Raw genomic sequence first — 27,713 nt, forward strand, 5'->3', positions numbered from 1 at the left:
TAGAATTGGAATATATCCATTGTGCAACTCAAACCAAGAAATGAATTCGGAACATCTCAAAATCTGTGCTTCAGTGGCTGGTCATGATAATATCTTTGAAAAATATTGGAGTGCAAGAGGTCAAATGACTTTATTGTCACATGCCTGGCATTAGAAAACAACTTTCACAGCGGATTTTTAAGAATCGAGTTGGCGACACTGGAAAGGTATGATATGATTGGTTGTTACTCAATAACAGACGACATCCGCGATTTTCGATACTTGAAATATGTGCGTTAACTGAGAGATTTGTGCTTGCAGTTTGGTATTTGTTGCCTTTGGTTGAGTGTTGAGATCGTTTAAAAATGCAGGAATCAATCTTCGATGTATTTGGAAGAGGAAGACAACATCAATCTCAATTATCGACCGTTAAGCCGTCCTCTACAGGACGTCTTAAGATTCATAAAGGTATTTTAGCCGTTTAAATTAATTGTATTTATTTTGATTTTGCTACATTATTTCATTTTGGTTAATATATAATAAGATATTGAGGCAAGGATCATGTTAATGTTTTATGTCATGGCAAGTTTATTATATTAATACGAGTAGTTTCATTCACAAAAATATCTATAGCTGTATGAAACATGATCAAGAAAAAGTGGACTCTTTAGATTGGAAATTTTTACAAGATAGGCCTACTCGTTTCAAATTCCGTATACAAATCGCCTACAGTAGATGCTTTGCAAAGGATTCGAAACTGGAAAATGTTAAAACCCTGCATTCTTCTTCCATGCAACTGAAGTTCTTTAAATCATTTTTTTTTTTTCGTTGTTATTTATATTCGCTTTAACATCTTTGGTCATATCGCGAGTTAATCTTCCGAAGGCCTGTGTACTATTATTAAGACTGGTTCTATTGTTGTGAACTAGATGGCGACTGTATATGTATTACTAATTTGTTATGAATATGATTTCGGTGATGAATGAGACTGGTGATATGCAGGGATGTTGTAGCCCGAATTTCCTGGAATTTGCCTTACGGTTGAGGGAAAACCCTGAAAAACCTCAACCAGGAAATTCAACCCGACCGGAAATCGAACCCGGGCCCTCTGCGTAAGAGACCAGCATGCTGACCCCTACACCACAGAGGGGGATCTAAGTCATCTTCCTCAGCTAAGTTGCAAACATAATCCATGTTTTGAAATTCTTTATCACGCTTGTAACTACAATCAGGGATTCGTTTTTTCCTTGTAAGCTTGTTCAGTTTTTCGGTGATAACACAAAGAAATGAGAGCTTCAGTAACAATTGCTGGTCTCCTAACTCGCCATAAATTCTCTCCTGGATTTTAAAACCTAAGAATTTCCTTAAAAATACAACGCGGCTTAATCACCGTACATATTTGGGAAAGTATGACTTGAGACTTTCCCGGCGTTTGATGTAGAATAACTCTTCTCGGGTTCTCAGCCAGGTGAGGTGGAGATTTGCTTCCAAGCTTTCGACGACTAGCTCTGCCAACTTCTTCAGGGAATGAAGTGATCTCCATCTCACTTGGCTGAGAACCCGAGAAGAGTTATTCTATATTTGGGAAAGTCAATGAAAGAATTAGTGTTGGTGGAGGTCAGGGAAAGTCTCAAAAAGTCATGGAAAGTCGCGGAAATGAGAAAGGTTCCCAATGATGAGAATCTGAGGGGTATTCCAGCTTGTCGTAACACAAGTTGTCTTAGGATTTTCTTACAGGATTTATAGGGTGACATTCTATATAATATGATTACAGTACGGTCTCAATAATTATAGAAGAATACTTTTTATTATATCTCTTGAACCAGTTTTCCTGATTATAATATATATTTTTTTGCTCCGTAGTTTTAATAATCTATGTTAGATAAATAATAAAATAAAATAAGACTGTTGTTATCTGAGTAACACTATGTATAAATAGTTATCTTAAAGGAACACACATACGAGGGCGTGCTGAAAAGTAATACCTCCTAATTTTTTTATGTGAACAGTTTTATAGTTATTTGAGTGAAGCAAAACTGGTAACTTGCTACAACCTTACTGTTCATACCTGTAGTTTTATTTTTCCACATTATCGTCCTGGCGATGAATACACTTCTCCCAACGGTGACCAGTTTCTTGATACCGGTCGGCCTAGATGGCACAGTTGATATAGGCCTAGCGGTGGCCTTCTATGCCCGAGGTTGAGGGTTCGATCCCAGGCCAGGTCGATGGCATTTAAGTGTGCTTCAATGCGACAGGCTCATGTCAGTAGATTTACTAGCATGTTAAAGAACTCCTGCAGGACAAAATTCTGGCACACTGGCGACGCTGATATAACCTCGACAGTTGTGAGTGTCATTAAAATAAAACATAACATTTCTTGATACCGTCACTGTAGAATGTTTCATTGATGATGAAACTACAGCCTCACTTCTGTCTGCACTGCATCATTAGAATCAAAGAGATGTCCTATCAGGTGTTCTTTAAGTTTTGGGAACAGATGAAAATTTGATGGCGCCAGGTTGGGACTATATGGAGGATGATCAACAATAGCAAAACTAAGATGCTGAATATGTTCTGTTGTCATTTGTCACTGGACGAGCGTTGTCATGCTGTAGGAGAGGCTGCTCCATATCTGGACGAACCCTTTGAATTCGTGCTTTCAATTTTTTTTTAGGGTTTCACAATACCTTACAGAATTAATGGTAATGCCTTTAGGTATGAATTTCATATGCACCACACCTTGAATATCCCAAAAGACTGTAAGCATGAGTTTGCCTGGTGATAGCACCGTTTTGTACTTTTTGGGTGCAGGTGATCCTTTGTGGCGGAACAGCATTGATGACTTCTTGTTTTCGGGATCGAAGTGGTGTACCCAGCTTTCGTCACCTTGATAATGTTCTTTAAGAATTCATCGCCTTTTTGTTTGTAGCGCAGAAGCAATCGTTGGCAAGTGTCCAATCTCTTCTGTTTCTTGTGAGGAAGGAGCATTCGAGGTACCAATCATGTGCAAATTTTCTGGAATCCCAGTTCTGCAGTTATCGCCTGCACACACTCCCTTGATATGCCACACTGGATTGGCAGGTGTTCATGCGTTATGCGATGATTCACTGTAATGAGTTCATTGACATGATTCCGATGAGTGTCATCAGTTGCAATACGTGGTCTTTCACTGCGTCCTTTGTCATACAAGTTGAGAGTTGCACCAGGTTCGTTACGAGCACGAGCAGACCAACGTCGCACAGTACTGATGTCGACACATTGATCATGATAAATAGCCTTCAATCTCCGATGAATGTCTATCGGGGGCACATTTTCTGCTGTTAGAAACTCGATCACAGCACGCTGTTTCAGATGCACTGACAAAGTGCTGGTACACGCTGCCATATTTCAGGCTATAACTCAGAGCTCTCTACTGGCAGAGATAAGAAACTTGCATCACTGAAAGCAGGAAGTTCACTGAATACAATGTACTCTCACGAATATTTTTAACTATATTCACAGGAGAAAAAGAAAAGCAGGTATTACTTTTCAGTATACCCTCATAGATATATTAAATTATGCGCCATGGTGAGCGTATTGTAGCTGTCAAAATCGAGCTCCTTACGACATCTTCTCAAGATAAGTTGACTTTAGTAGCAATGGGTGGAGATAGTGATGTTATTGGTGGCTTGCCTGCTGTGTGACAATGCTAGTCTTGGCTGGTGTGTGTTTGGTTGCTGTAAAAACTCCATCAGTGGTAAGAGTATATCCTTCCATAAATTTCCTAATAGAGAGAAATGTCTATTTCGATTCAAGCAGTGAGAAAAAAAATTAACTGTGTATAATTTGTTCGACAATTATCGACTCCTATCTTCGATTGTAACAGACAAATTCTTGGAAGATATGAAGGACATTAATAATTATTTTGATACGAGGGAAACTAAAATTATTTCATAGCCTTGCACTCAAATAAAAACCTAAAAAAAAGTGATTTTGCTTATGATTGGATGGTCACAAGTACCATTTTATCTATTTTGAATTTCAACAATAACATACAGAGAGAAGAAAATGACAAAAAGTTAAAGCTATCTAAACCTTTAAAAAATAGGTAGGAGTGCATATTTACAGTGACAAAACTCATAAATGGCAAGGGAAATTCTCAGAAGTATTAAGCTTGAACTTGCGAGGGAGTGCTGAGTGCATTATTAGCCACATAAACGTCAATAGTGTAATTTAAAATTTAGACACTCTAAATATGGCTAGACACACACAGATGGTGCAAGAGAAACTACTCAAAGATCTTATGACTCGTGTGAAACCTGGGTTTTTGAAGTCCTGAATGGACCAAATTTATTGTTAGTTGTTGTAAAAATAGTTGGAAAACCTGATTTTGATCAAAGAAGTAGACATAGGATTTGGAACAAAGTGTTTGCTTGCTCGAATGGGAAACGCCATAAATGAGTGACAAAAAGTGGAGGTTCTTAATGAGTGCTGCTGTGTGTTAACTGATTATGATTAAAAAACTCAAAGATGTCCTTCAAAATACAAGCTGTGAGAGGTTTCTCTTCTTTGGATCCATACATCATTCAGCATTCATCTCAATTTGGACAGACAAGACATTTGTTTCATTTTAGAGGACCTTCACAGTGCCAACTTCATAAACGATGTTGTGCAGAATGTGCTAAGAAGGCGTAGGTTGTATATCTTTTTGCAATCTTAAGAAGACTCAGCTTCAAGATTCTGAATTTGTGAGCAGTGTAGTGAAACAGGTTTTGACTTAGTCTTTGACAATTTCCTGATCAGATATGCCAACTTTAACCATCTTTGAGAAGTAATAAAGATTTCCTTTGTGCTGTCCCACAGCAATGCAACTGTTGAAGGGGGCTTTTCAGTCAACAAATCATTATTGATTGCAAACTTGCATGAAAAAACAGTAATTGCGCAGTGGCAAATCCTTGTTGAAATTCAAGAGTCAGGTGGAATGGAAAAATGAACATTAATAAGATGATGATGGATTATGTGAGAGGTGTGCGAAAACATTACAAAGACTACTTGGACAAGGAAAAAAAAGGGAGAAAAGTGAAGAGATGAGTAAGCAGGCAAAGCAGAGAAAGTTAGATTTTGAAGTGAAACAACTAGAAAAGCAAAGGGGGATCTTAATGACAAAGAGTGAAGAAAAGGAATTAATTGACAAAAGTTAATAGAACTGAAAAAGAGGAAAGACTCGCTTTTATAAAATAACTGAACTGTTGTGGCTTACTTGTATGTTATTAATTTTTATAGTATTATTAATGCTGTATCAATTTTTAATCACTATATTACATATTATTTATTTTTATATGAGTACCCTTATATCTTTTTCAACATTAACTGTGATCATAAATAGTTGATAGATTGTAGTGTATCTATTAGCTATGTAGTATTATTAATTTAGCTTGTTTTAACATGTATTTTGCTTATAATTATCGATTTTGAAATAAAAAATAAAGAAATATGGTAAATTCACAGGAGGACAACACAAGAAAGTAGACGGTTGTTTCAAGTTAATTCACATTTTTTGTAGTTTCTGGGGAAATTGCATAGTTAGGAAGTAAATGGTCGGTTTTGCTTGGGATTATTAATACAAGTTTACTTTATTTTCCTTAAAATTTGGGCTAAGGTCTGCCTAAGTGGAGGAGGCCGAAAACCTGTAATATTACTGCACAGTTTAAATGAAATTTTTGTCAGGGAACTTCATGAACTGTCTGAATTTAGTAGGCCTTCAAGTAGTAATTAATCATTTCTACACAAATGCGTCTTCCAGTACAGGTAACTTTTCTAATGATGAACACTGATATGAATACTCTACCTGTTTTTGAACAGCTTCGAGGTCTTTCTAAATGCATTTCACATAGTTTCACAAAATGCATCACTTCAAATAGGCTCACGATTGAAATACTGCTAATCATATTTAGTTTCCCATCATTTTTGATACTTGATTTCGTTTCCAACTATTATATTTATTGACTTGCCATAACAACACTAGAAGAAGATGGGTAAGGTCCTTTTCACACTGGGACTCCAATGACTATCACCGGTGATTGCAGTGAACATTCGTGGGTGACAGCTATTAATGCAAACTGATTAGTTAGTAGCTTCTAATAAAACAATTTGTGATTAGTTAGTGAAATGGATTCGAGCAAGGACCTTTTGTTGTTACTGCTATTGAACAGGAAGAGAATGAAGAAAAAACGTTCATTACCCAGACTAGAGATGGGAACGACATATCTGTTTTTACGAAATCCCGATATTTTTGTTTCGATACAGTAATATCGATATTGAAATTTTGATTCAATATGTCGTAGAATGCATAGGTTTTTCTCATAAATTTATCGTTTTTATTCTCATTATCAACAACAAAATACACACTAGACAACTCTGATAATTCCCTGAGAGATAATGCTAATGAAGGTGGACAGTTGCATAACGGTGCAACCTTGAAATATCCAATCCAGTCAATGCCTTACTCTGATTGGCTGGACTGGAATTGGAATTCAGACTGTTTAATGTACAGTACCAAATTCAAAATCCAATGTGTGCGAACGTGAGATTGAAATGGGATGTTTATGTACTAGTTGTTCTCCAAGGCAGGAGCAACAGCCACTCTGAAAAAGAACAGTCTGACCTCAAAACAGCTTTCAAAACTTTTATTTTTATTTCTAAAATGGAAAGAGAAACAAGGATTTAATACCTTTTTGACATTTGTTTATGGCTAGGATTTCTATGCACAACCTAGTACTGACATTGTTTTTTTATTATATCTTTTAGTGCATAAAAATTCTATCCCTATCATAATCACCATTGATGTTTGGAATATTGGAATGTAACAATAACTTGCAATGGAACAAACTATAGAAGAATTGTATCAAATCAACTGTGAAGTTTGTTAAAACTTGTAATATTGTAAATACTGTTTACTTATAGTATTTAAAAATGATTACATTTTACGTAGAAAAGAGCATGATATCGTATTTGTATCCTGGACTGAATCCTATATAAAATTAGAATAATTAAATCATGTTCCGCTATCAAATATGACCCATATAGAGTTCACTTAACTCTTTTCCATTGTATCATTTAAGCTCACCTTATCTACATCATAATTTTAATTTAGTTTAGGAACTATGTAATATGGTATTGAAAATGTATTGTTTACCATTACACTTTTACATTTGACTGATATGATGTTAATTTCAATAAAATATTAAAATTTAAGTAAGCTTATTGTAATAAATGTAAACCTGAAAATATAAATGCGTTGTACCTATTAATTTGCTTACGGAATAGTGATATATTGATAATCGTTTCGATATATTTTCTGCAATATATATCGATTATCGAAATTAGGGTTGAAATATATTGCAATATCAATATATCGGTATTTAAATTATTTCCTCCATCCCTAACCCAGACATTCATTGCCACATGATCGGTTTGAGAAATGTTGTGTTTTATTTAACGACGCTTGCAACTGCTGAGGTTATATCAGCATCGCTGGTGTACCGGAATTTTGTTCCACAGGAGTTCTTTTACATGCCAGTAGATTTACTGACATGAGTCTGTCACATTTAAGCACACTTAAATACCATCGACCTGGCCCAGGATCGAACTCGCAACCTGGGCATAGAAGGCCAGCACTGTAGGCTACCAACTGCGCCAATCAGGCTGCCTGATTGGCTGGAGAAAGGCTTGTTTTACACTCAGTATGGCGACTAGAGACAAGATGACAGGAAATTTTTTTCAGTACTTCCGAATGTCAAAAACTTCATTTGATGAACTACTAGAAAAATGTGAAAGGGGAAATCACAGGAATGAACACTATACTAAGGAAAGCTATCCCATCAGATGAAAAACTTTCTCTTACTTTAAGATACTGTAATATTATTTTCTTTTATTTTGAGGATATTTGACAGATTTTAACTGGTAGTAGTATATTATATAATTTAAAATATTATAAAAATGTCACTAATAAGTTCGTTGTTTTTCATGTGCTGTTGGAAAATATAACAAAGATTACTAGAAATGTTATGTGAACATTCGTGGTTCCTACATGTCAATATTTCATTTAAGTTTCTTTATCTATCATTATATTTGTGATGTGTATACTCATAGTTCAATGATAATGTTATGTATTGTTAAATGTAACTTTCCATTGTAAATTAGTATGGTAAGAATTACAAACCATATTGCCACATATCGTTACTTAGCATCAAATGAAATGGAATTTAGAATTCTTTACAGTGGAAAAGAAAATATGCAACTGAGGTACCAATTTTGTTTCTTTCATCTATCCTTTTCTCATTGAAATCAAGCACAAACTTAGGCCTAGCTATAATTTCTTGCCAAGCATTCGTTTTCATCACTTTATTGCTATAGTCATCGCTTTTCACGTCCCAAATAGTAGGTCGACTTTCTACTTCACTTATAAAATCTTCTGTGTTAATCAAATCTAAACTCATGGCTGGATTATGACTAGTTTCACTGTGCTCGAGCACTGAGTGAGTGTTTTGTTGGCAATCTGCAAGCTTGTCTTGTGATCGGTGTCCCAGTGTGAACACTCCAATTCAAAGAAATGTATGTCGAGCAATGACTGGTCTGGACACAGTGACCTTATCCGTCACATGTGAAGAGGGTCACTGTTGCGTCACTGTGACTGGGTCAGACACTGCAGTGTCCTGGTATGAATGCTCCAATTGAAACGAATGTATCTCTGTAGTGACAGTCACTGGTGTCCTAATGTGAAAAGGCTCCAACACATATGAAATTACTGGTTCATAGATTTCACTTTCACTTAAAGCCAATTAAGAATTACCTTCATTAACTTAACTTTCCGTTGACTACTCAATACATCTTGTTTGTTTTTTTTTTTTTTTTAATAAAAGTAAATGATGTCTACTGTTTTGCCATCGTACATTGAAATATTTATATTTCCTGTATACATACTATAACTATTTCAATAAACAAAATTATTATATTTGCTAAACAAAACTAACACTGGAAACTACGCCAATAAAAATACAGCATGTATGATTTCTTAACTGTAATGAAAATTGAAGTAGTTAAAATTTCAACTGATCAAGATCGGCCAGTAGACCACCAATGTTTAAGGAAACAATTACTTGAAAATTAACATAACAGAATTTATTTTAGTTAGTCGTATCAAATTGAAATATAATATTGTATAAATTCTTTGGTTCAAATTTCAACGAATCAAGATTGGCTGGCAGGCCAACAACCATCAATGAAAGAACTTCCTGATTATCTATGTAATAGAATTTATTTTAGTTACTGAAAGATCATATCAGATAGAAATATATTGTATAGATTATATTTTTAGTTTAAAAATGTCTGAAATCTCTGGGGCAGAGGAGAAATTCTTTGTAACCTATCCTACCCATTCATCTTGTCATATGAGCTGTTTTCGTGTGCTGTTCATTTCAATCTTACTGTAAGGTGGAATTTACATTATATTTCTGTACATGAAACTCTACTCATACACAAATTGCCATTAATTGTTGTTTGCTATTAATTTAGATAATTAATGCTTTACAATCCACACTTCACGCAATTAAACGTTTCTCACTGATTTCCTGTTTATTGCTTGTTTTATGTGAACTCATGTTTGATATAACAGAGTTCCTGATTGTAAGCTATGAAGATGATGTTTATTTAATGGATTTTCGTTTTAGTCTTAATTTGTATCTGAGAAATCAGTTCTATCTCTTACATGCCTATCTTTCACCAATTGAATTCTCTCTTTATTTTTAAGATTTTGACAAAACCTGTTAGCATTTTTGTGTATTTTTTTCCCATTCTAGTTTATTGATATTGAAATAAAGCTTCTATAATATGATTGGAATTATCAGTGGTTAGATTAATTTAGTCGTAAAGAATTTACTGATAAAGTTTATTATACACAATCTTGTTAACCATAATTCTATATGTCTGTTGATATTGTTTACAACATTTGTAATGAACTGTTACATTATGTTATAGTAGCTGTGAGCAAACAGATTCTAATATATGCATTCATTTGTTTGTTTGCAGATAATGTGCAACTGAAAACCTCAAATTTGCAGGAATTAAAATCCACCATAAAACCTCTAAGAGATGTTGGAAATAAAATACATTCAACAGCAAAAATGCAGGAGTCGAGGAAATTTGAATCTATTCTTGATCAAGAAAATCTGAAAACCCCATTAATTAAAACTCAAGAAAATCTAAAACCCTCATTAACTAAAACTCCCTTTCAGAGTGTAAAGAAACGAATTTATTCATCACCGATACAAACTCCAGACATAAAGCAAACTATCAGGTCACCATTGTCTGATATAAAAGTGAAACCTCAGGTGTTAAAACAGCCGATACCTGAATTACACATATCACCCTCACATGTAACAGAAAATTATTCCCTGTCTTCTTTAATTTATAAAGGTGAGAATTACATTGATGGCACTGAAATAAATTCACCTTGGCTGGAACCAGATAAACTTGTTTGCTCTGAAAATGATGGTAAGTATTTTGATACATCATTAATGATTTGTTGTTGTTAGTCAACTGTTCGAAGACAGGTCTGAACCTCATAAGTGACACAAATAAGGTATCACTCATGAGGCAACTAGGCCAGGAGATAAGGGGTAGGGTGGCTACTCTCTTTCCTCTCCATTGCATAGATCGCTGACTAGTTACATATTACACTAATCAGACTTAATGATTTATATTTTTGTTTAGTCAACTGTTGGAAGACAGGTCTGAACCTCACAAGTGATACCAAGAAGGCACCACTTACGGGGCAACTAGCCAGGAGATAATGGAGTAGGGTGGCCAGTTTCTTTCCCCCTCCATTGCATACATATTACACTAGTCAGACTTCAGATATATACAAACAATTGTTCTTTCTCTGACACATATCGTCAAGTGAGATGTACTGCCTGATAATAGATTATTATATTATAGATATTTACTGTATATGTTTTGCATAATATTGCCAATATATTATTTTGTTACTGTCACGAAAATTAGGGAAAATATTATTGTCACAGGGAAAGATTCACTTCTGATATTTCTAGTAAAGCTCTTGGAAATTAAGGAGGAAGTGCGATAATGCCACTAACAGCATTCTCCCCTTACCCCAATAGCAGTCAGTCAGCTGGTGGGTGGATGGACTGGCAGAGTTTTTGTGCTTGTAGTGATAATCACGGAAGGAAAGTTAGGGAATATATGTAAACATTGGTAAATTTCTTTAATATCAAGATAGACATGGGCAAGATTTCAGTTTTTGCTTGAGAGGAGGAAAGATTTTTTTAGGGAAGACTTTGTAGGGTATATTGGTGATCCACTCCCTGAAATTTACTATCTTCCATACTACCGTAAACTGAGTTAAACTTGACCATTAAAAAAAGGGATTTAATATGAATGTCATTGTTTCTAAGCTACATGAAATTTGTTTCTTGTAGTTGGCTATGCTGTTAAATTGTAAAAATTAGTCCATCTAAGTTTTCAGATTTCATTTTCCTAATTCTATTGCAGGCTGAGTCTAAATATTTCCTTTTCCACGGGTGAGTCCATGTAGGAACATTTTAATTAAAACAAATTGGAAATTAGTGCAGAAAACTACAAGTAAAATCCACTTCTAATTCTAATTGAGCACATTTTATTTGATTTCTGCGTGTCTTTTTAGGAGTTTATAGTAGTAGCTCGAACATATTGTGACTTTTAATTCAAACAACAATGTGGTTTTTATTTCTATCTTTAATCACACCCGTCAACATTGGGTCTTCCACTGAACACTGCAACACAGTAGTCGTTATTGCACTCCACAGAACGACAATGACTATTCACGTTTATTATTGAGAAGAACAACAATATACTCCTAATTTCAGCTAATGTTCACAAAGCACAATTTACAAAATGAAACTGTCAGTTCTCAATTCACAGTTCGTTCGCCATGGCTAGTTCTTCTAGCTCTCTCACTCAAGTTCACGGTATGTCGAACCAAGACTTCCAGATAACAGTCCACTGCGCTTCGAACTCGCGACTTCCAGACGTGTTGCCCTCACCTGGACGTTGCCACAGTTGCGATCCTCCTCACGTCGAACCCTGGTCTCAAGGCTGGCTTCCTTCCTCACTCACTGATTGACTGGCTGTTCTAAAACTGGCTAGACCGACTCAAAGGCTGCTCGCTTTTATTTGTTAGATTACACTTTCTCGAATGTGCTACTTCACATAGCTTCTACAGCAATCGGCTCGCATGGCTCTGCGAAACTTCTAGGGTCCTCCCTTGCTTTGCGCCACACCGCACCTTCCCTTGCACTAGATGCGTGCTCAACTTCCTTCGCTGTGCCCAGCGCCTGCCGAGCTCGCCCTCCTTCTGCCAGACACGCACTCGACTCCCGACACGGCCAGGTCTTCCAACATGGCGCCACAATATTGTCTCCAAACAAAAAAAATTTTCAGTTCCCATCTAGGATGATATGCCATTGTCACAAACAATTTTCTGAATTAGTTCCAACAAATCTCGTCTTTTATTTCTGAAGCATTTTTAAAATGGAATATTTTAATATTGAAGGTACAGTTCTCACATTTTTGCTTTCAGTAGTATTACTCAATTACTATTGTTTTTTTTAAATCTTGAAGTCTGGGGCTAGACTATTGGCGTATGTTATCCATCTTTCCTAAATTACGTTTCTGAATAGATACAATGAAACAGGAAACAAGATTCAGATTCGTGTTCCTCTTTCTTCTTCCTCAACTCTTTTCCAATTTTGATAACAGTGGACCAATTTATTTTTAAGGCTGCTACTGTTCTATCTACAACCTTGTTCACATTCTCAAGAGGACCTTTATTTTATTTTTCCTGCTCGAAATATTCTCGTACTGAATGCACATTTCACATGCTTGTCCCCGAATTGGGTCATCCCTCCCCAGACATTGTTATGGTAAGAATATGTAGGCCTATACATTAGAACTAGCTAGAATGAAACTTAGTAATTTATGAAATTTAAACCGCAACTAAACCGAAACCATACAAAATTGACTCAAATTATACACTTAACGTACTCTGACAATATGATGAGGGCTGAGAGTAGGATCCATATGGCAGTGCCATGTAGGCCTATTCTTGTGTGGCACAAGAAAAAAGTGACATATCAAGTTCCCATTGGCTGAAGGATTCAGAGTGGATGATACTTAACAAATACACGTTATGGAGCTGTCAGTAGTTGCTTCTTGGCTTGCGGCCACAATAGTTTATGTAGCAGTAAATTCATTAGATAAAATCTGCAGAACACTTATGGAATGAGTTCATCAGTGGCATATTTAAAATTTCTTTCGAAAATAAGTTTGAAGTACAGTAAGCCTATATGTTTCTTATTCTATCTAGGTAATTTGCAGTGTAAGTTTATTTTATTCTCTTTCAACAGTAGTGACATAATGAGATTTATTTATTGATACATGCAACATTCAAGTAAATTGCATAAAATAATTTAATAGTTTCGTAATTACTTATTAATAAATTATTACTTTGCAAGTTATAATTTATTGCACTATGTCATTCTTTTGACCCACGCTGTGGTGTCATCGTCTAAGGCATCCTGCCTAGGACTCACGTTACGGAATGTGCGCTGGTTCGAGTCCTCGTGGGAGAAGAAATTTTCTCATTAAATTTCAGCTAGTATATGGGACTGGTGCCCACCCAGCATCGTGAAGCACTTGGGGAGCTATGATAGGTAGCGAAATCCAGCTGCGAATGCCAGCTATAATGGCTGGGGGGATCATCATGCTAACCACATGATATCTCCATTCTGGTTGGATGATCGTCCACCTGTGGGCGTGAGGCCAGCAGCCGGCTGGTCGGTCTAGGCCCTTCATGGGCTGTAGCGCCACGGATTATTTATTATTATATTATGTCATTCTTTTATACGTATATCAATGTAGACATGAAGCAAAATAGATACATTAATACTTTGAGTGCAATGACAGTATTAGCATTTTTAAATTGGTATTTGAGTAAAACTCCATAAATGGAAACAAACCGCCTTTTCTGTTCCCAAAACAGCCATTGTAATTATCTACAGGAGTAGATACTGGTAGCAAAGACGAATGTTTCTAATATTAGGAATTAGTGCCAATGTACTTTTAGATTGCAAAAATAAACTGACAAACTATGGGAGATTGTATGGGACATCAAAAAAACTGTTATTTTTAATGTCATATTCTTGTGAGGCTTTATGGAGTGATAGACTTGGAGTGAGCTAACTGACATAATTGGTACATACTACATAGCAAACCACAACAGCCGAACAGTACAGAGTGTTTATCAACAACAATATCCCAGTTGACGTACACTGTATCATTCGACGTTTGCTGCTGTGTATTAATGTCTGTGTGAGACCAGGTCATTTAACTGATTACCTGGACAGGGGCGAAGTCGCACAGTGGAACTCTGTACTTTGAAGAAAGTGTCCTGCGACATTTGGAGCGAAATCCCTCCATTAGCACTCATGCAATTGTGAGTAACATGGGAACAAGTCACGAATGTTAGGAATGTCCTTTGTGAGTAGCTGTTGCATCCATTTAACAGGCAGCACGTGCACAACCTGAAACTGGATGATAATCCACTCAGAGAGCACAAATTTCGAAGTGGTATCTGGAGCAGTGTCAAATACATCTTACATTTTTATCCTCTGTGCTGTTTACATGAAGCATCGTTCAGGTGTGATGGAGTCAACATACACAATTCACATGTTCGGAATGAATTTAGTCATGCCACGCTCACGCACGCACATTAAGATCGATTCTAATTGTATGTGTGGGCAGGTGTAGTTGATGAATGTCTCATTGGGCGTATTTCCTATCTAGCCAGTTAAATGGTGACCATAACTACAATTTTCTCGTGACAGCATTCCCAAAACTGTTGGAAGATGTACCACTCGCTTCAAGACAACACATGTGGTTCCAGCATGATAGGGCACCGGTACATTTTACTCAGTGTGCATGAGTACTTGAATCAACAATTTTCTGGAAAGTGGATTGACAGAGGTGGTCCAGTACCATGGCCTCCCCAGTCTTCTGATTTGATTCCTCTCTGGAGAGAGATGTGTGATCTTGTTTATGCAACCACAGTTGAATCAGAAGAAGATCTGTTGCCCAGATAATTGCAACAGCAGGAAACACGAAAATTCTGCAGTCTTTCACTGCATTAGACAGTCTGTCCTGTCGACATAACCTTTGTGTGCAGATCGATGGTTGCATTTTTGAACCTCTTTTGAAGTGATTGTGGTGTGCAAATGTTTTGTAAGACTCGAGAAAATGAAGGATGATAAATGGTTTGCCTTACATTAATATCTGGTGTTCTCGCAAAACAGTGCCTCAAAGAAAAATATGATATTAGAAAAAAATTGTTTATTTTGGTGTCCCGTGCAACTTCCCATAGTTTGTTGGTTAAACTTTTTTCATCCTGCACACACACACACACACACACACACACACACACACACACACACACACACACACACACACACACACACACACACACACACACACACACACACACACTCGCACGCACGCACACACACACACACATATATATATATATATATATATAAGCATATAAGAAATTAATATTGACTAGCATAGAATTAATTTTCCATTTTCATGAAAGAATATTCAACTGATTGAAACGGAGATTTAGAAAAGATTTTAGAAGTTAAAACGTGGGTGTTGTTAGTTTATACATACCAGTGAGAGACATTGTGAAGTAATTACAAAGAAAAGTTGTGAACTGAATATGCTAACTGAACAATTAAGTAATGAGTGAATTTTATTGAGCTGATAGTATACTATATGTAATAGCACTTCCATGATTGGTGGGAAAGGGCAAATGGGTGGGAACGGTTCAGCTTTGGATGGACCCTAGTCTATATAAACAGTGTTTCTCAGTTCTGTTTTTCCTCGTAATTATAGTAGTCCCGTTTTCATTATGGACAAGCGACATTCGTTTGTGAGTTGCCAATCTTTAGTTGTATTATTGACTTGTAAAAATAATAACTACTGTAGCCACCTGACCCCACTTAAAACTTGCGCGGCATTGTCACATCTAGTTTTTCTGCATGGTGTCTAAATCTTGAAATATTCTAATTATTATTGCTACCATTAACTAATATCTGGCAACAACGAGGCACTCCAGGTAAGGTGGCAAAGAGTTAAATGGCAGTTAAGACGTGGCACGGTTCTGATTTCAAAGACTTGAACAACAATAGTAACACGATAACGAAAATCTTTTACATGCTGCTTGTCCATAATGAAAACGAGACTACTATACAAGACTTTGGAAAAGGACACCCGATAATTTGCACTTTTACTTTTGTAATTATTGTCTATATATAAAATGACTTGCTTCACAAAATTCAATTTGCAAACAGAATAGCCTTTTTTCTTCAATGTTGTATGAATGTTACTATAATATTTGACTAATAAATATTTACGAAATTAGACATTAGCATTAAATTATAAATTTGTGCACCATATCATTTGTGACTTTCCATTTTTTTATAGATGATTATGAAGATATTTTACCTACGAAGCTTCGGCCAACAAATGATGATATAAACAGAATGGTTTCTTTCTGGACATTGTGTAAGAATCCAGCAGACAATAAATTTAGTTCAGATCTGCCGCTTGAGATTGTAGAAGAACCAGGTAGAGTTTTGTGGTTTATATGAAGAACACTACATTTAGGTTCTTAGTTTTTGGTCCCTGACTGTCAGGACAGAGTAAAAAAGGTAGCATGTGAAACAAGTGGAATTGGTTAGAGAGAAAAAGCGTAGTAACTTGGCTGTAAAATGATCAACATTTAGTTTTTTTAAATCTGTCTGATTCCTCTGATGAATTAATTGATAAAATTATTAGTTCAATTTTCATGTCGTCATTATTACAATTGGTATATACTATTGTGTTGATCATGATGTATGTGTATTTCTCTGTAATATCATTACTCCAACTTCATAACTTGATTCCTTGGCACATTCTTTTTATCTCAGTCAAAGCTATTTGCTTTCTGACATGATGTGTAATTCTCCATTTCTCCTTGTAAACGTAAACACCTGTCGTCAGTTACAAGAATTGGGAATCAAACTGTTCATGGATTACAGTTACGTAATCTTGAGTGTTTTTAGTACTTAATTAAATTGATTACCAGTAGTGTACAGTCCTGAAATCAGAAAATTATTATTATTCATTACAGTAATAATGTACTTACTTATGGCTTTTAAGGAACCCAGAGGTTCATTGCCACCCTCACATAAGCCCGCCATCTGTCCCTATCCTGAGCAAGATTAATTCAGTCCCTACCATTATATTCCATCTCCCTCAAATCCATTTTAATATTATCCTCCCATCTAAGTCTCGGCCTCCCCAAAGATCCTTTTCCCTCCAGTCTCCCAACTAACACTCTGTATTCATTTCTGGATTCGCCCATACATGCTACATGCCCTGCCCATCTCAAACGTCGGGATTTAATGTTCATAATTACGTCAGGTGAAGAACACGATGCGTGTAGTTCTGCTTTGTGTAACTTTCTCCACTTTCCTGTAACTTCATCTCTCTTAGCCCCAAATATTTTCCTAAGAACCTTATTCTCAAATATTCTTAATCTCTGTTCCTCTCTCAAAGTGAGAGTTCAAGTTTCACAACCATACAGAACAACCGGTAATATAACTGTTTTATAAATTCTAACTTTCAGATTTTTTAACAGCAGACTAGATGACAAAAGCTTCTCATCCGAATAATAACAGGCATTTCCAATATTTTATTTTGTGTTTAATTTCCTCCCGAGTGTCATTTATATTTGTTACTATTGTTCCAAGATATTTGAATTTTTTTACCTCTTCAAAGAATAAATCTCCATTTCGTACTATGTTCTGGTCATGAGATATAATCATATACTTTGTCTTTTCGGGATTTACTTCCAAACCTATCCCTTTACTTACATCAAGTAAAATTCCCGTGTTTGTGAATTTTCTGCTAACATATTCACGGCATCCGCACAGACAAGCAGCTGATGTAACCTGTTCAATTCCAAATCCTCTCTGTTATCCTGGACTTTCCTAATGGCATATTTTAGAGCTAAGTTAAAAAGTAAAGGTGATAGTGCATCTCCTTCGTTTAGCCCACAGTGAATTGGAAAAGCATCTGACAGAAACATTTTTCCCCATTCTAGTTTATTGAAATTAGAATAAAGCTTCTATAACATGGCTGGAATTATCTGTGCTTAGATAAACTTAGTCATAAAGAATTTACTGCCAAACAACCTTATTAACAATAATAAGCCACTGGCGTGATCAGTCGGTTAAGGCACTTGCCTGCCGGTCTGAAGTTGCTCTCGGGTGTGGGTTCGATTCCCGCTTGGGCTGATTACCTGGTTGAGTTTTTTCCGAGTTTTTCCCCAACCGTAAGGTAAATTCCAGGTAATCTATGGCGAATCCTTGCCTCATCTTGCCAAATACCATCTTGCTATCATCAATCTCATAGACAGTAAATAACCTAGTAGTTGATACAGTGTCGTTAAATAACCAACTTAAAAAAAAAACAATATTGTGTGGATATTAATATTGTTTACAGTATGTGAAATGAAGTGTTACATTATAAAAAAATACAACATTATGATATAGCTTTGAGAAAACTGCATCTAATATATGCATTTATTTGTTTGTGTTTGCAGATAATGTGCAACTGAAAACGTTAAATTTGCAGGAATCAAAATCTTCAGTAAAACCTCTAAGAGATGTTGGAAATAAAATACATTCAACAGCAAAAGTGCAGGAGTCGAGGAAATTTGAATCTGTTCTTGATCAAGAAAATCTGAAAACCCCATTCACTAAAATTTCATCTCAGAGTGCAAAGAAAGAAATTTGTATATCACCAATACAAACTCCAGATATAGAGCACACTGCCAGGTCATCATTGTCTGATATAAAAATGAAACCTCAGGTGTTAAAACAACCAATTCCTGAATTATGCATATCACTCTCATATGCAATAGAAAATTATTCCCTGTCTTCTTTAGTTCATAAGGGCGAGAATTATATTGATGGCACTGAAATAAATTCACCTTGGCTGGAACCAGACAAGTTTGTTTGCTCTGAAGACGATGGTTTGTATAAATTATTGATATGCAATTAATGATTCATATTGTTATAAATATTTACTTATTTTGCACATTTTTGCCGATGTATTTGTTGCTCATTGTTTCTTGTTCACGTTAACACTTGTTTAAAACTTGAAACTATATTAGTTGAACCGTTAAAAGTAGGCTGACCAGATTTTTTATGGTCCAGTAGGAGACATTGGCAATTTCGAGAAAAACCACAAACACTTACCTGGTCACTCTCTGTTGAAAAGTGGAAGAAAATATATGTAACAGTAGATACAATGATAGAACTTTGACACTAAATTTGTAGAGTATCTTAACATTTTGAATTAATTGCATAAACATACATAACTCCAATATAGAGATAATTATAGCCACTAATAATTAAATTTCATTACTGACGCATCCATGGAAGTCTTTCATATAATATTGTACACAGTGAACTCTATCACGCACATTTTACAAGTACTTGTCTGAAGAAGGTATCTTTTTAAGGATCTGTTCATTCCCATACAGCTTCACACTAAGTTCTTCAAATGAGAAATGAAAGTTTGTTTTCATTTGTAGGTCTAACAAAGCTTTAACTGTTTCAACTTTCTTTCTTCACTTTTCATGAGTCCAGATTGAGCTCGCTGTGAGGAAAGTCTTTCAACTGATGAATTACTGACTGGACGACACATGATTAATGACACTATTTTGAGAAGATTTTCAAACAGAATGAAAATTTTTTTGAAATGTTGAAAAACATCATACCACTTTTCACCTGTTGGTTTGTCACAAATTTTCTCAATTTTTGAACTACCGGTACTTAAAAATGGATGCTGCAGCAGTTCTAATGCTTCTGCGCAACGCGAATGCTAAGATGACCAGAGATAAAGATCCTATGTTCTTCTCGTAGAATGCAGAATATCTCATACTTTGCTTGCTGGTTCTTCTATCGGATACTGAGAAGCATTCAGAAATGTGCATGAATCGCAGCAGTTCCATTATGATCCTTAAATATATTTACGTTTAAAATTTTATTGAAACAAAATCAAAGCTTCTGGGGATAAAATTAATTTCCGGGGACACCTGGTCCCTGGGGACAGCAACTCAAAACTGAAGACTATCCCCGAAAATTGGGACACCTGGTCAGCCTAGTTAAAAGTATTATAATTTATTAATAAGTATTTATTACTAATGAAAAGTAGATAAAATATTATGGTCGCAGGGAAAGATTCGACTTCTGACATTTCTGGTAAAACACTTGGACTCCATAGGGAGTGAATGTGCTGTAGCCACTAACACTATTCCCCCCTTACTCCAATAGCAGACAGTCAGTCAGCTGGGAGGCAGAAGTGCAGATGCGCAGGCAGAGTTTTTGTGCTGATTAGTGATAAGCACAGAAGGAAAGTTAGGGCATATACATAAATTTCAGTGAATTTCTTGAATATTATGATAATCACAGGTGACATTTCAATTTTTGCTCGAGCACTCTATAGGGTATATCGCATGAAGTACTACCTTTCTATTTTCTCTGAAATAAACTGTTTTCCATACTACGAGGCGTGTTCTTAAAGTAAGTTCCATTTTCAATTATAGCTGTCACATCGCTGCAATCGTTATTTTGCGCATACGTGTTTTCTTCTTCAGTCCTCAGGCAGGCTGTGCATGCAGTTTCAGAGCTTCAGTCCGTGTGTGTGGTTAGTTGTGATCAGTTGAAATGTTTAAAGTGATCGAGCACCCCACCGACTGTGAGATGCGGTCTGTTATCCGTTTTTTGAATGCGAGAAACATCAAACCAGCTGATATTCATCATCAACTTTGTGAGGTGTATGGTGATGATGCCATTAGTGATGGAATGGTCAGGAGATGGGTTAGAAAGTTCAACGAGGGTCGCATCTCTGTGCATGACGAGCAGCATACCGGTTGGCCATCTTTGATCAATGACGATTTGGTGCGTGCTGTCGATGAAAAAATTCATGAGGACAGGAGGTTCACAATTTCTTCGCTTTCCTTGAATTTTCCACAAATGTTGCGGAGTGGTTCGCAGGCGTGTGAATTCTACAATGAGGGGATAGAAAGACTTGTGCCACGACTCGATAAATGCCTCAATAATGGTGGAGATTATGGTGAGAAGTAATTGAAGTGTGGGGAATACATTGCTACAAAAATGGTTTGTAAATATTTTTCTGTTTACTTTCTACACCCTTTTGGAACTTACTTTAAGAACACGCCTCGTATAAATTAGCTTAAACTTGACCATTAAAAAAAGTTTTAATGTGAGTGACATTGTTTCTAGGAGATGTAAAATGTGTTTCTTGTGGTTGGCTATGCAGTTAAATTGTAAAAATTAGGCTATCTAAAATATCCGATGTTATTTTCCAAATTCTGTTGGAGGCAGAGCTTAAATATTCCCTTTTCCATGGGTGACACAATGCAGTGACATTTTAATGTTACAAATTTCGAAAATAATGCAGAAATACTGCTAGTAAAATTCACTCCTAAGTATAACTCGGTGCATTTTACTCCACTTGTGTGTGTTTTTTATATATAAAGGATTTACAATAGTAGCTCAGAGATACTTCCTCCATAATCTTTAAACAGGTCATCGGTTATTAAGAAAGCTAGAACTTATAAAGTTGATGACACTGTCTAGCTGAACACATACCCTCTTATCTGTAAGCAGTATAGTAATGAAACCATGAATTCCTAAAGACATGGGTTTGGTTGCACATACAGTCTACTCCAAATAATAGTAAAAAAAAAAAATAATAATAAATAAAAAAAAATTCTCAGTTCCCGTCTGGGATGATATGCTATTACCACAAACAACTTTCTGAATTAGTCCCAACAAATCTAGTTTTTTATTTCTTAAGTATTTTTAAAAGTGGAATATTTTAATATTAAAGGCACAATTATTATTCTTATTTTTTTTAATCTTTTAAGTCTGTTGTGGGCTATTGTCTTACGTTACCTACCTTCCCTAAATGATTCCTCTGAATAGACACAATGAAACAGAAAACCAGACTCAGATTCATGTTTCTCTTTCTTCTTCCTCAGCTCTTTTCCAATTTTGATAACAGCGCACCAATTTATTTTTAAGGCTGCTACTGTTCTATTTACAACTTTGTTCGCATCCTCAAGAGGACCTTTATTTTATCTTTCTTGCTCGAAATATTCTCATACTGAACGCACATTTCACGTGCTTGTCCCAAAATTGTGGCATCCCGTCCCATTTTTGTTACTTTCTTCTGTATTCACTCTTGTTTCTCTTATAATTTTTTCCAAATTGCGGCATTGTTACGGTAAGAATATGTAGACCTAGAAATTAAAACTAAGTAGAATTAATATTACTAATTTATCAAAGTTAAACTACAACTAAACTGAAACTATACAAAATTGAAACAAATCATACACTTAATGTTCTCTGACAATGCGATGAGGGCTGAGAGTAGGATCCATATGGCAATGCCATGTACAGTATTCTTTTTGTGTGGCACAAGAAATAAAAATGACATAAAATTCTCATTGGCTGAGGGATTCAAAGAACAAATAGAAGTTAAAAAATATACGTTATAGATCTGTTGAAAGTTGCTTTTGTACTAGTAAATTGATTAGATAAAATCCATAGAATACTTATGAAATGAGTTCATCAATGACATATTTAAAATTTATTTCGGAGATGAGTGTTGAAGTAGAGTACAGTAATGTTTCAGATTCTATCTAGTTACTCTACAGTTTAATTTTATCTTAATCCTTTCTTTACAATAATGACATGAAATTTATTTATTGATCCATTCAATATTAAAGTAAAATGTAAAAGAATTTAATAATTTGGTAATTATTTATTGTTAAATTATTAATTTATAAGCTGTAATTGTTTGCACTGTTTCATTCTCCCTAAAGTAGAGAATTAGGTACAGCAGCTTTCATCGGTGCCATTACAATGATAACTAATTGGAACTAAGTACACGATGTCACCAACATTTGGGGACAACATGTATCTGTGGCGTTGTTACCAGGAGAAATTTGTTTTTTTTTTTTTTTATCTCTCCCTCTGTCGTTCTTAACATTACTGAGAGATAGTAGTGCTACTGTCTGCAGCAGGGTTAGGTAGGGTTTAATGTGGAGAAATATTAGTGTCAATGAGACGCACTGTTAGTGATAAGGTTAGATAAGTTTGATGGTGAGATAGATTAGTGACAAGTGGGCCCGCTGTCAGTGACAAGGTTAGATAGCGTTTGGTAAGAGATATTATTAGTGACAAGTGCTTTGCGAAATCAATCGATTTCAACGATATTCCCAGGACCACATCATATTTCTCCTTCATTTTTCTGTGTTAATGTGTGTTTATATCTTCAAAAACATGCATTTTCTTTCAGTGTATTAAATATCTGTTGTTATGCTCCATAAATATTGACCTTAACTATTGCACTGAATTCTTAAAGAATATAGTCACCAATTTTACTAGCAACATTTCGGTTCTCTTTTGTTTGGTATGGCCTGGTGACTAATGGTGAGCATAGTTATACTGTTTTCGCTGTAAGAAAAATCCTAATGTAAACATAAGCACGTTGCTGTCATACTCGTGATTGGCTCTCAGTCGAAACACTTACATGACGCAGGAAAATATAGTTCGTATTTGGAAACCATAATCTTGTATTATTTGGAAATAAAAAATTGAATTCTAGTTGTTAAATACGATGAAACATTTAACTTCACTCATGTGTAAAACGCTATGTAAAAGAAAAGCTACTTTTATATTTTGTTATGTGCTATGAACGCGGATGAATACCAACAGTAATACCGAGGTAGTCTGTTCTTGTGACAAGCTGGCGTCACTTGAGCTCGTACATGTTCACGTAAGCACGTAGTACCGAAGTATGCATTCTGTATCTTCAACTGTCCATTGTGAAGACATAAGACTTGAAAATAATTTAATTGTAGTAATTATAAAGTAAATGTTTCCTCAGCAAACGAATGCATAGTAGTGAGGTTAGGCCTACTTGATGAGTAACGGGAAATGTTTAACATGAAACAGAATGTACAGCAGTAGGCGGGAACACGTACTGAGAATCTTTGGCGCCAAACGGTGGCCAATGAAGCCTCACTTCAGTCATGTGCTATTGTTTACATTAGGATTTTTCTTACAGCGAAAAGATTATAGTGCTGCTGTACTGTCAGAATTGTCCACTTGTTTCACACACACATACACACGCACAAACACACAGATATATTTACTTGACTAATGAATCTTTACTAAATTAGACATTGGCATTAAATTCTAATGTTAGTACACCATGTCATTTGTGTTTCCATTTTTTTTTTTTTTTTTCAGATAATTATGAAGATATTTTACCTATGAAGCTTCGTCCAACAGAAGATGATATAAACAGAATGGTTTCTTTCTGGACCTTGTGCAAAACTCCAGCAGACAGTAAATTCAGTTCAGATCTGCTGCTTGAACTTGTAGAAGAACCAGGTAGAGTTTTGTGTGTTTATATGAAGATTCTCAGTTTTTGGTCCCTGACTGTCAGAACGGAGCACAGTAAAGAAGGTAGCATGCGGAACAAGTGGAATTGATTAGAGAGGAAGAATGTAGTAACTTGGCTGTCAGTTGATCAAAATTTACTTTTTTTTTAATCTGTCTGATTTCTTTTATGGATTGATAAAATTATTACTTTAATTTTGATGCAGTCATTATTGAAATTGGTATAAACTATTGTGTTGACCATGATGTATGGAACCACATTGTATATTCTTCTGTAATATCATTTCTCCAGCTTCACAACTTCATTCCTTGGCACATCCTTTTTATCATAAGCAGAGAGAGCTATTTCCTTCCTGGCATGACATGTAGTTTTTCATTTCGCCTTGACAGTGTAGACTCCTGTCGACAGTTACAAGAACTGGGAATTAAACTGTTCATGCATTACAGTTACATAATCTTCAGTGCTTTTAGTACTTAATTAAATTGATTAAGAGTAATGTAAGACGTGAATATGTTGGGAGAAAATCCACAAAGGATTGGGGAAAGCACAGAAATTTTACTTGAAGCAAGTAAAGAGATAGAGGTTTGGAAGAAGTAAATCCCGAAAAGAGAAAGTATATGATTATGTCTCGTGACCATAATATTGTACGAAATGGAAATATAAAAATTGGAAATTTATCCTTTGAAAAGGTGGAAAAATTCAAATATCTTGGAACAACCGTAACAAATATAAATGACACTTGGGAGCAAATTAAACACAGAATAATTATGGAAAATGCCTGTTATTATTCGGGTGAGAAGCTTTTGTCATCCAGTCTGCTGTCAGAAAAGCTGAATTAATGAAACAGTTATATTACCGGTTGCTCTGTATGATTGTGAAACTTGGACAATCACTTTGAGAGAGGACAGAGATTAAGGATGTTTGAGAATAAGTTGCTTAGGAAAATATTTGGGGCTAAGAGGGATGAAGTTACAGTAGAATGGAGAAAGTTACACAAAGCAGAACTGCACACATTGTATTCTTCACCTGACATAATTAGGAACATTAAATCCAGACGTTTGAGATGGGAAGGACATGTATGGACGAATCCAGAAATGCATATACTGTAGAGTGTTAGTTGGGAGGCCTGAGGGAAAAAGACCTTTGGGGAGGCCGAGACGTAGATGGGAGGATATTAAAATGGATTTGAGGGGTGAGATATGATTGTAGAGACTGGATTAATCTTACTCAGGATAGGGACAGATGGCGGGCTTATGTGAGGGTGGCAATGAACCTCCGGGTTCCTTAAAAGCCATTTGTAATTAAGTAAGTAATATCATTGTTAGTCTTCAATTTTTCTTCATCATTGTTGTTATTTTTGCATCTGTTAACATTATACATTTAATTTCACCAACTTAATATATAAATTTAGTTTCGTATACATCAGCTTGTATATAATTTGTCATTATAATCATTGTAATTTTAGCTATCACTGTGGTCTAGTGGCTAGAGCGCTAGACTTAACATTTACATTTCTTTTTTCAAAATACAATTCACTGTGCAGTGATGAAGCGTTTCCCACATAACTCAGAAACTATCCAACATTCTGTGATGAAATTTTTTGTGTGTATTTATGCATGTCATATCTACAATATGATGCAAGATCACTTCTCTACCTTTGATAGATTGTCTGATAAAAAATAAATTCAATTAAAAAATGGTCAAGTATCAGTACTTTCTTCAAACACAAAATAAAAATAATATTATTTATTAAGAAATGTAGTTGAAAGAGCATAATATTATAAACATGAGTTCCAGTAATAAAATAAAAGAGAGAGAACATGAAAAAGTTAACAAGTTTATGAATTAAGAGGGAAATGCTTCATCACTGCACAGTGAACTGCCACCATTTTGAAGTTGTAAAATATATTTTTTTAAATCGTAAAAAATATTTTGTTTATATATCAGAAGGACAATGTTTTACACATAACAATTTTCATTATTGTATAACATACAGTAATGGAGGAAAAAAAAGTTGAATATTTCCAAAAATTTTACTGCTGTAAGCTATAACTAACCCCTTAAGCACACTTAAATGCCATCAACCTACCCTGGGATCGAACCCGCAACCTCGGGCATAGAAGGCCAGCGCTATACCAACTGCACCAACCAGGCCAACCCCTTGTATCGTAAATATACTATTTCCATGTCAGGGATGCTGAAAAAGTGTATTTCCGTAATATAGCTTCTAATAAAGGTATTTATTTACGGTATTGGCTTTATACTCATTCAGAATTCCGAGATTGGTTCCTTCAGTCAAATTGTGCTGAAACAAATAGTGTTGGCCAAATATGATACATTACTTTGCTTCTAATGAGCCAGCAACATAGTATCTTTAGTTATTATTATTGTTGTTGTTGTTATTGTTATTATTATTATTATTATTATTATTATTATTATTATTATTATTATTATTATTAATCATTTTTGCTTCCAGATTTAATACAAGAGCCACTGATGATGACAGAGGTGGATTTTGATGAAGGTTTACTTGTTCCTGTCCCAGTTGTTGCAGTAGAATAAGGTGTTTTATTTTGGGAGTGATGTTTCTTATATTCCTGGAATAGCACAGATCTGTTTTTGTTTTCAAGACATGTAGCAACTTTCATTCTCTGAATTCTGTCGATATTTAAGTAGTATTTATAATTTCTGTTTATGCTGATGCATTAATTTCTGTTGTTAACATTAGTTCTTATTTGTTAGATTTACATATTAATGGTTGCAATGGAAATTTGTCATATTTAAGAAATATGTTTAATCTCTTTTTCACATCGGGAAATATAATACTAAATTCTAATGTTTTTTGTCAAGCTTCGTTCTTATTAGGCTACTGTATGTTCGTTTCTGGACGTATTATGTTACTGTAATTAAGTTCATTATTTAACGCATACCATTTTTGGATACTAATGATTAATGTATTTTAGAACTAGATCTTATACTCGTATGTGTGTCGATAATTGTAGTTAAAATTTCATATTCGTGAATATTGTGTTCTTGTATTTTAATTTTAATAAACTGATATTTTCAATAATAATTTATTATTATGTTGTTAA

General features: G+C 35.2%; 1 protein-coding gene across 1 annotated transcript; it reads left to right on the forward strand.

Moving 5' to 3' along the window:
- The first annotated feature begins 241 nt into the window (after positions 1–241).
- LOC138698014 (uncharacterized) lies at positions 242–27,713 on the forward strand. The gene is made up of 6 exons (XM_069823690.1): positions 242–447; positions 10,048–10,512; positions 16,555–16,698; positions 18,719–19,150; positions 24,468–24,611; positions 27,098–27,713. The coding sequence occupies exons 1-6, from the start codon at positions 345–347 to the stop codon at positions 27,181–27,183; spliced, it is 1,374 nt and encodes a 457-aa protein (XP_069679791.1). The 5' UTR covers positions 242–344; the 3' UTR covers positions 27,184–27,713.

This window comes from Periplaneta americana, chromosome 4 (assembly GCF_040183065.1).
Source record: "Periplaneta americana isolate PAMFEO1 chromosome 4, P.americana_PAMFEO1_priV1, whole genome shotgun sequence".
Lineage (NCBI taxonomy): Eukaryota > Metazoa > Arthropoda > Insecta > Blattodea > Blattidae > Periplaneta > Periplaneta americana.

Bases quoted from the DNA above. Each gene is read 5' to 3' on its own strand.
- LOC138698014 (XM_069823690.1), top strand. From the start codon at position 345: ATGCAGGAATCAATCTTCGATGTATTTGGAAGAGGAAGACAACATCAA. The intron at 19,151-24,467 runs GTTTGTATAAAT...TTTTTTTTTCAG, and splicing joins TGTTTGCTCTGAAGACGATG to ATAATTATGAAGATATTTTA. The intron at 24,612-27,097 runs GTAGAGTTTTGT...TTTTGCTTCCAG, and splicing joins TGAACTTGTAGAAGAACCAG to ATTTAATACAAGAGCCACTG.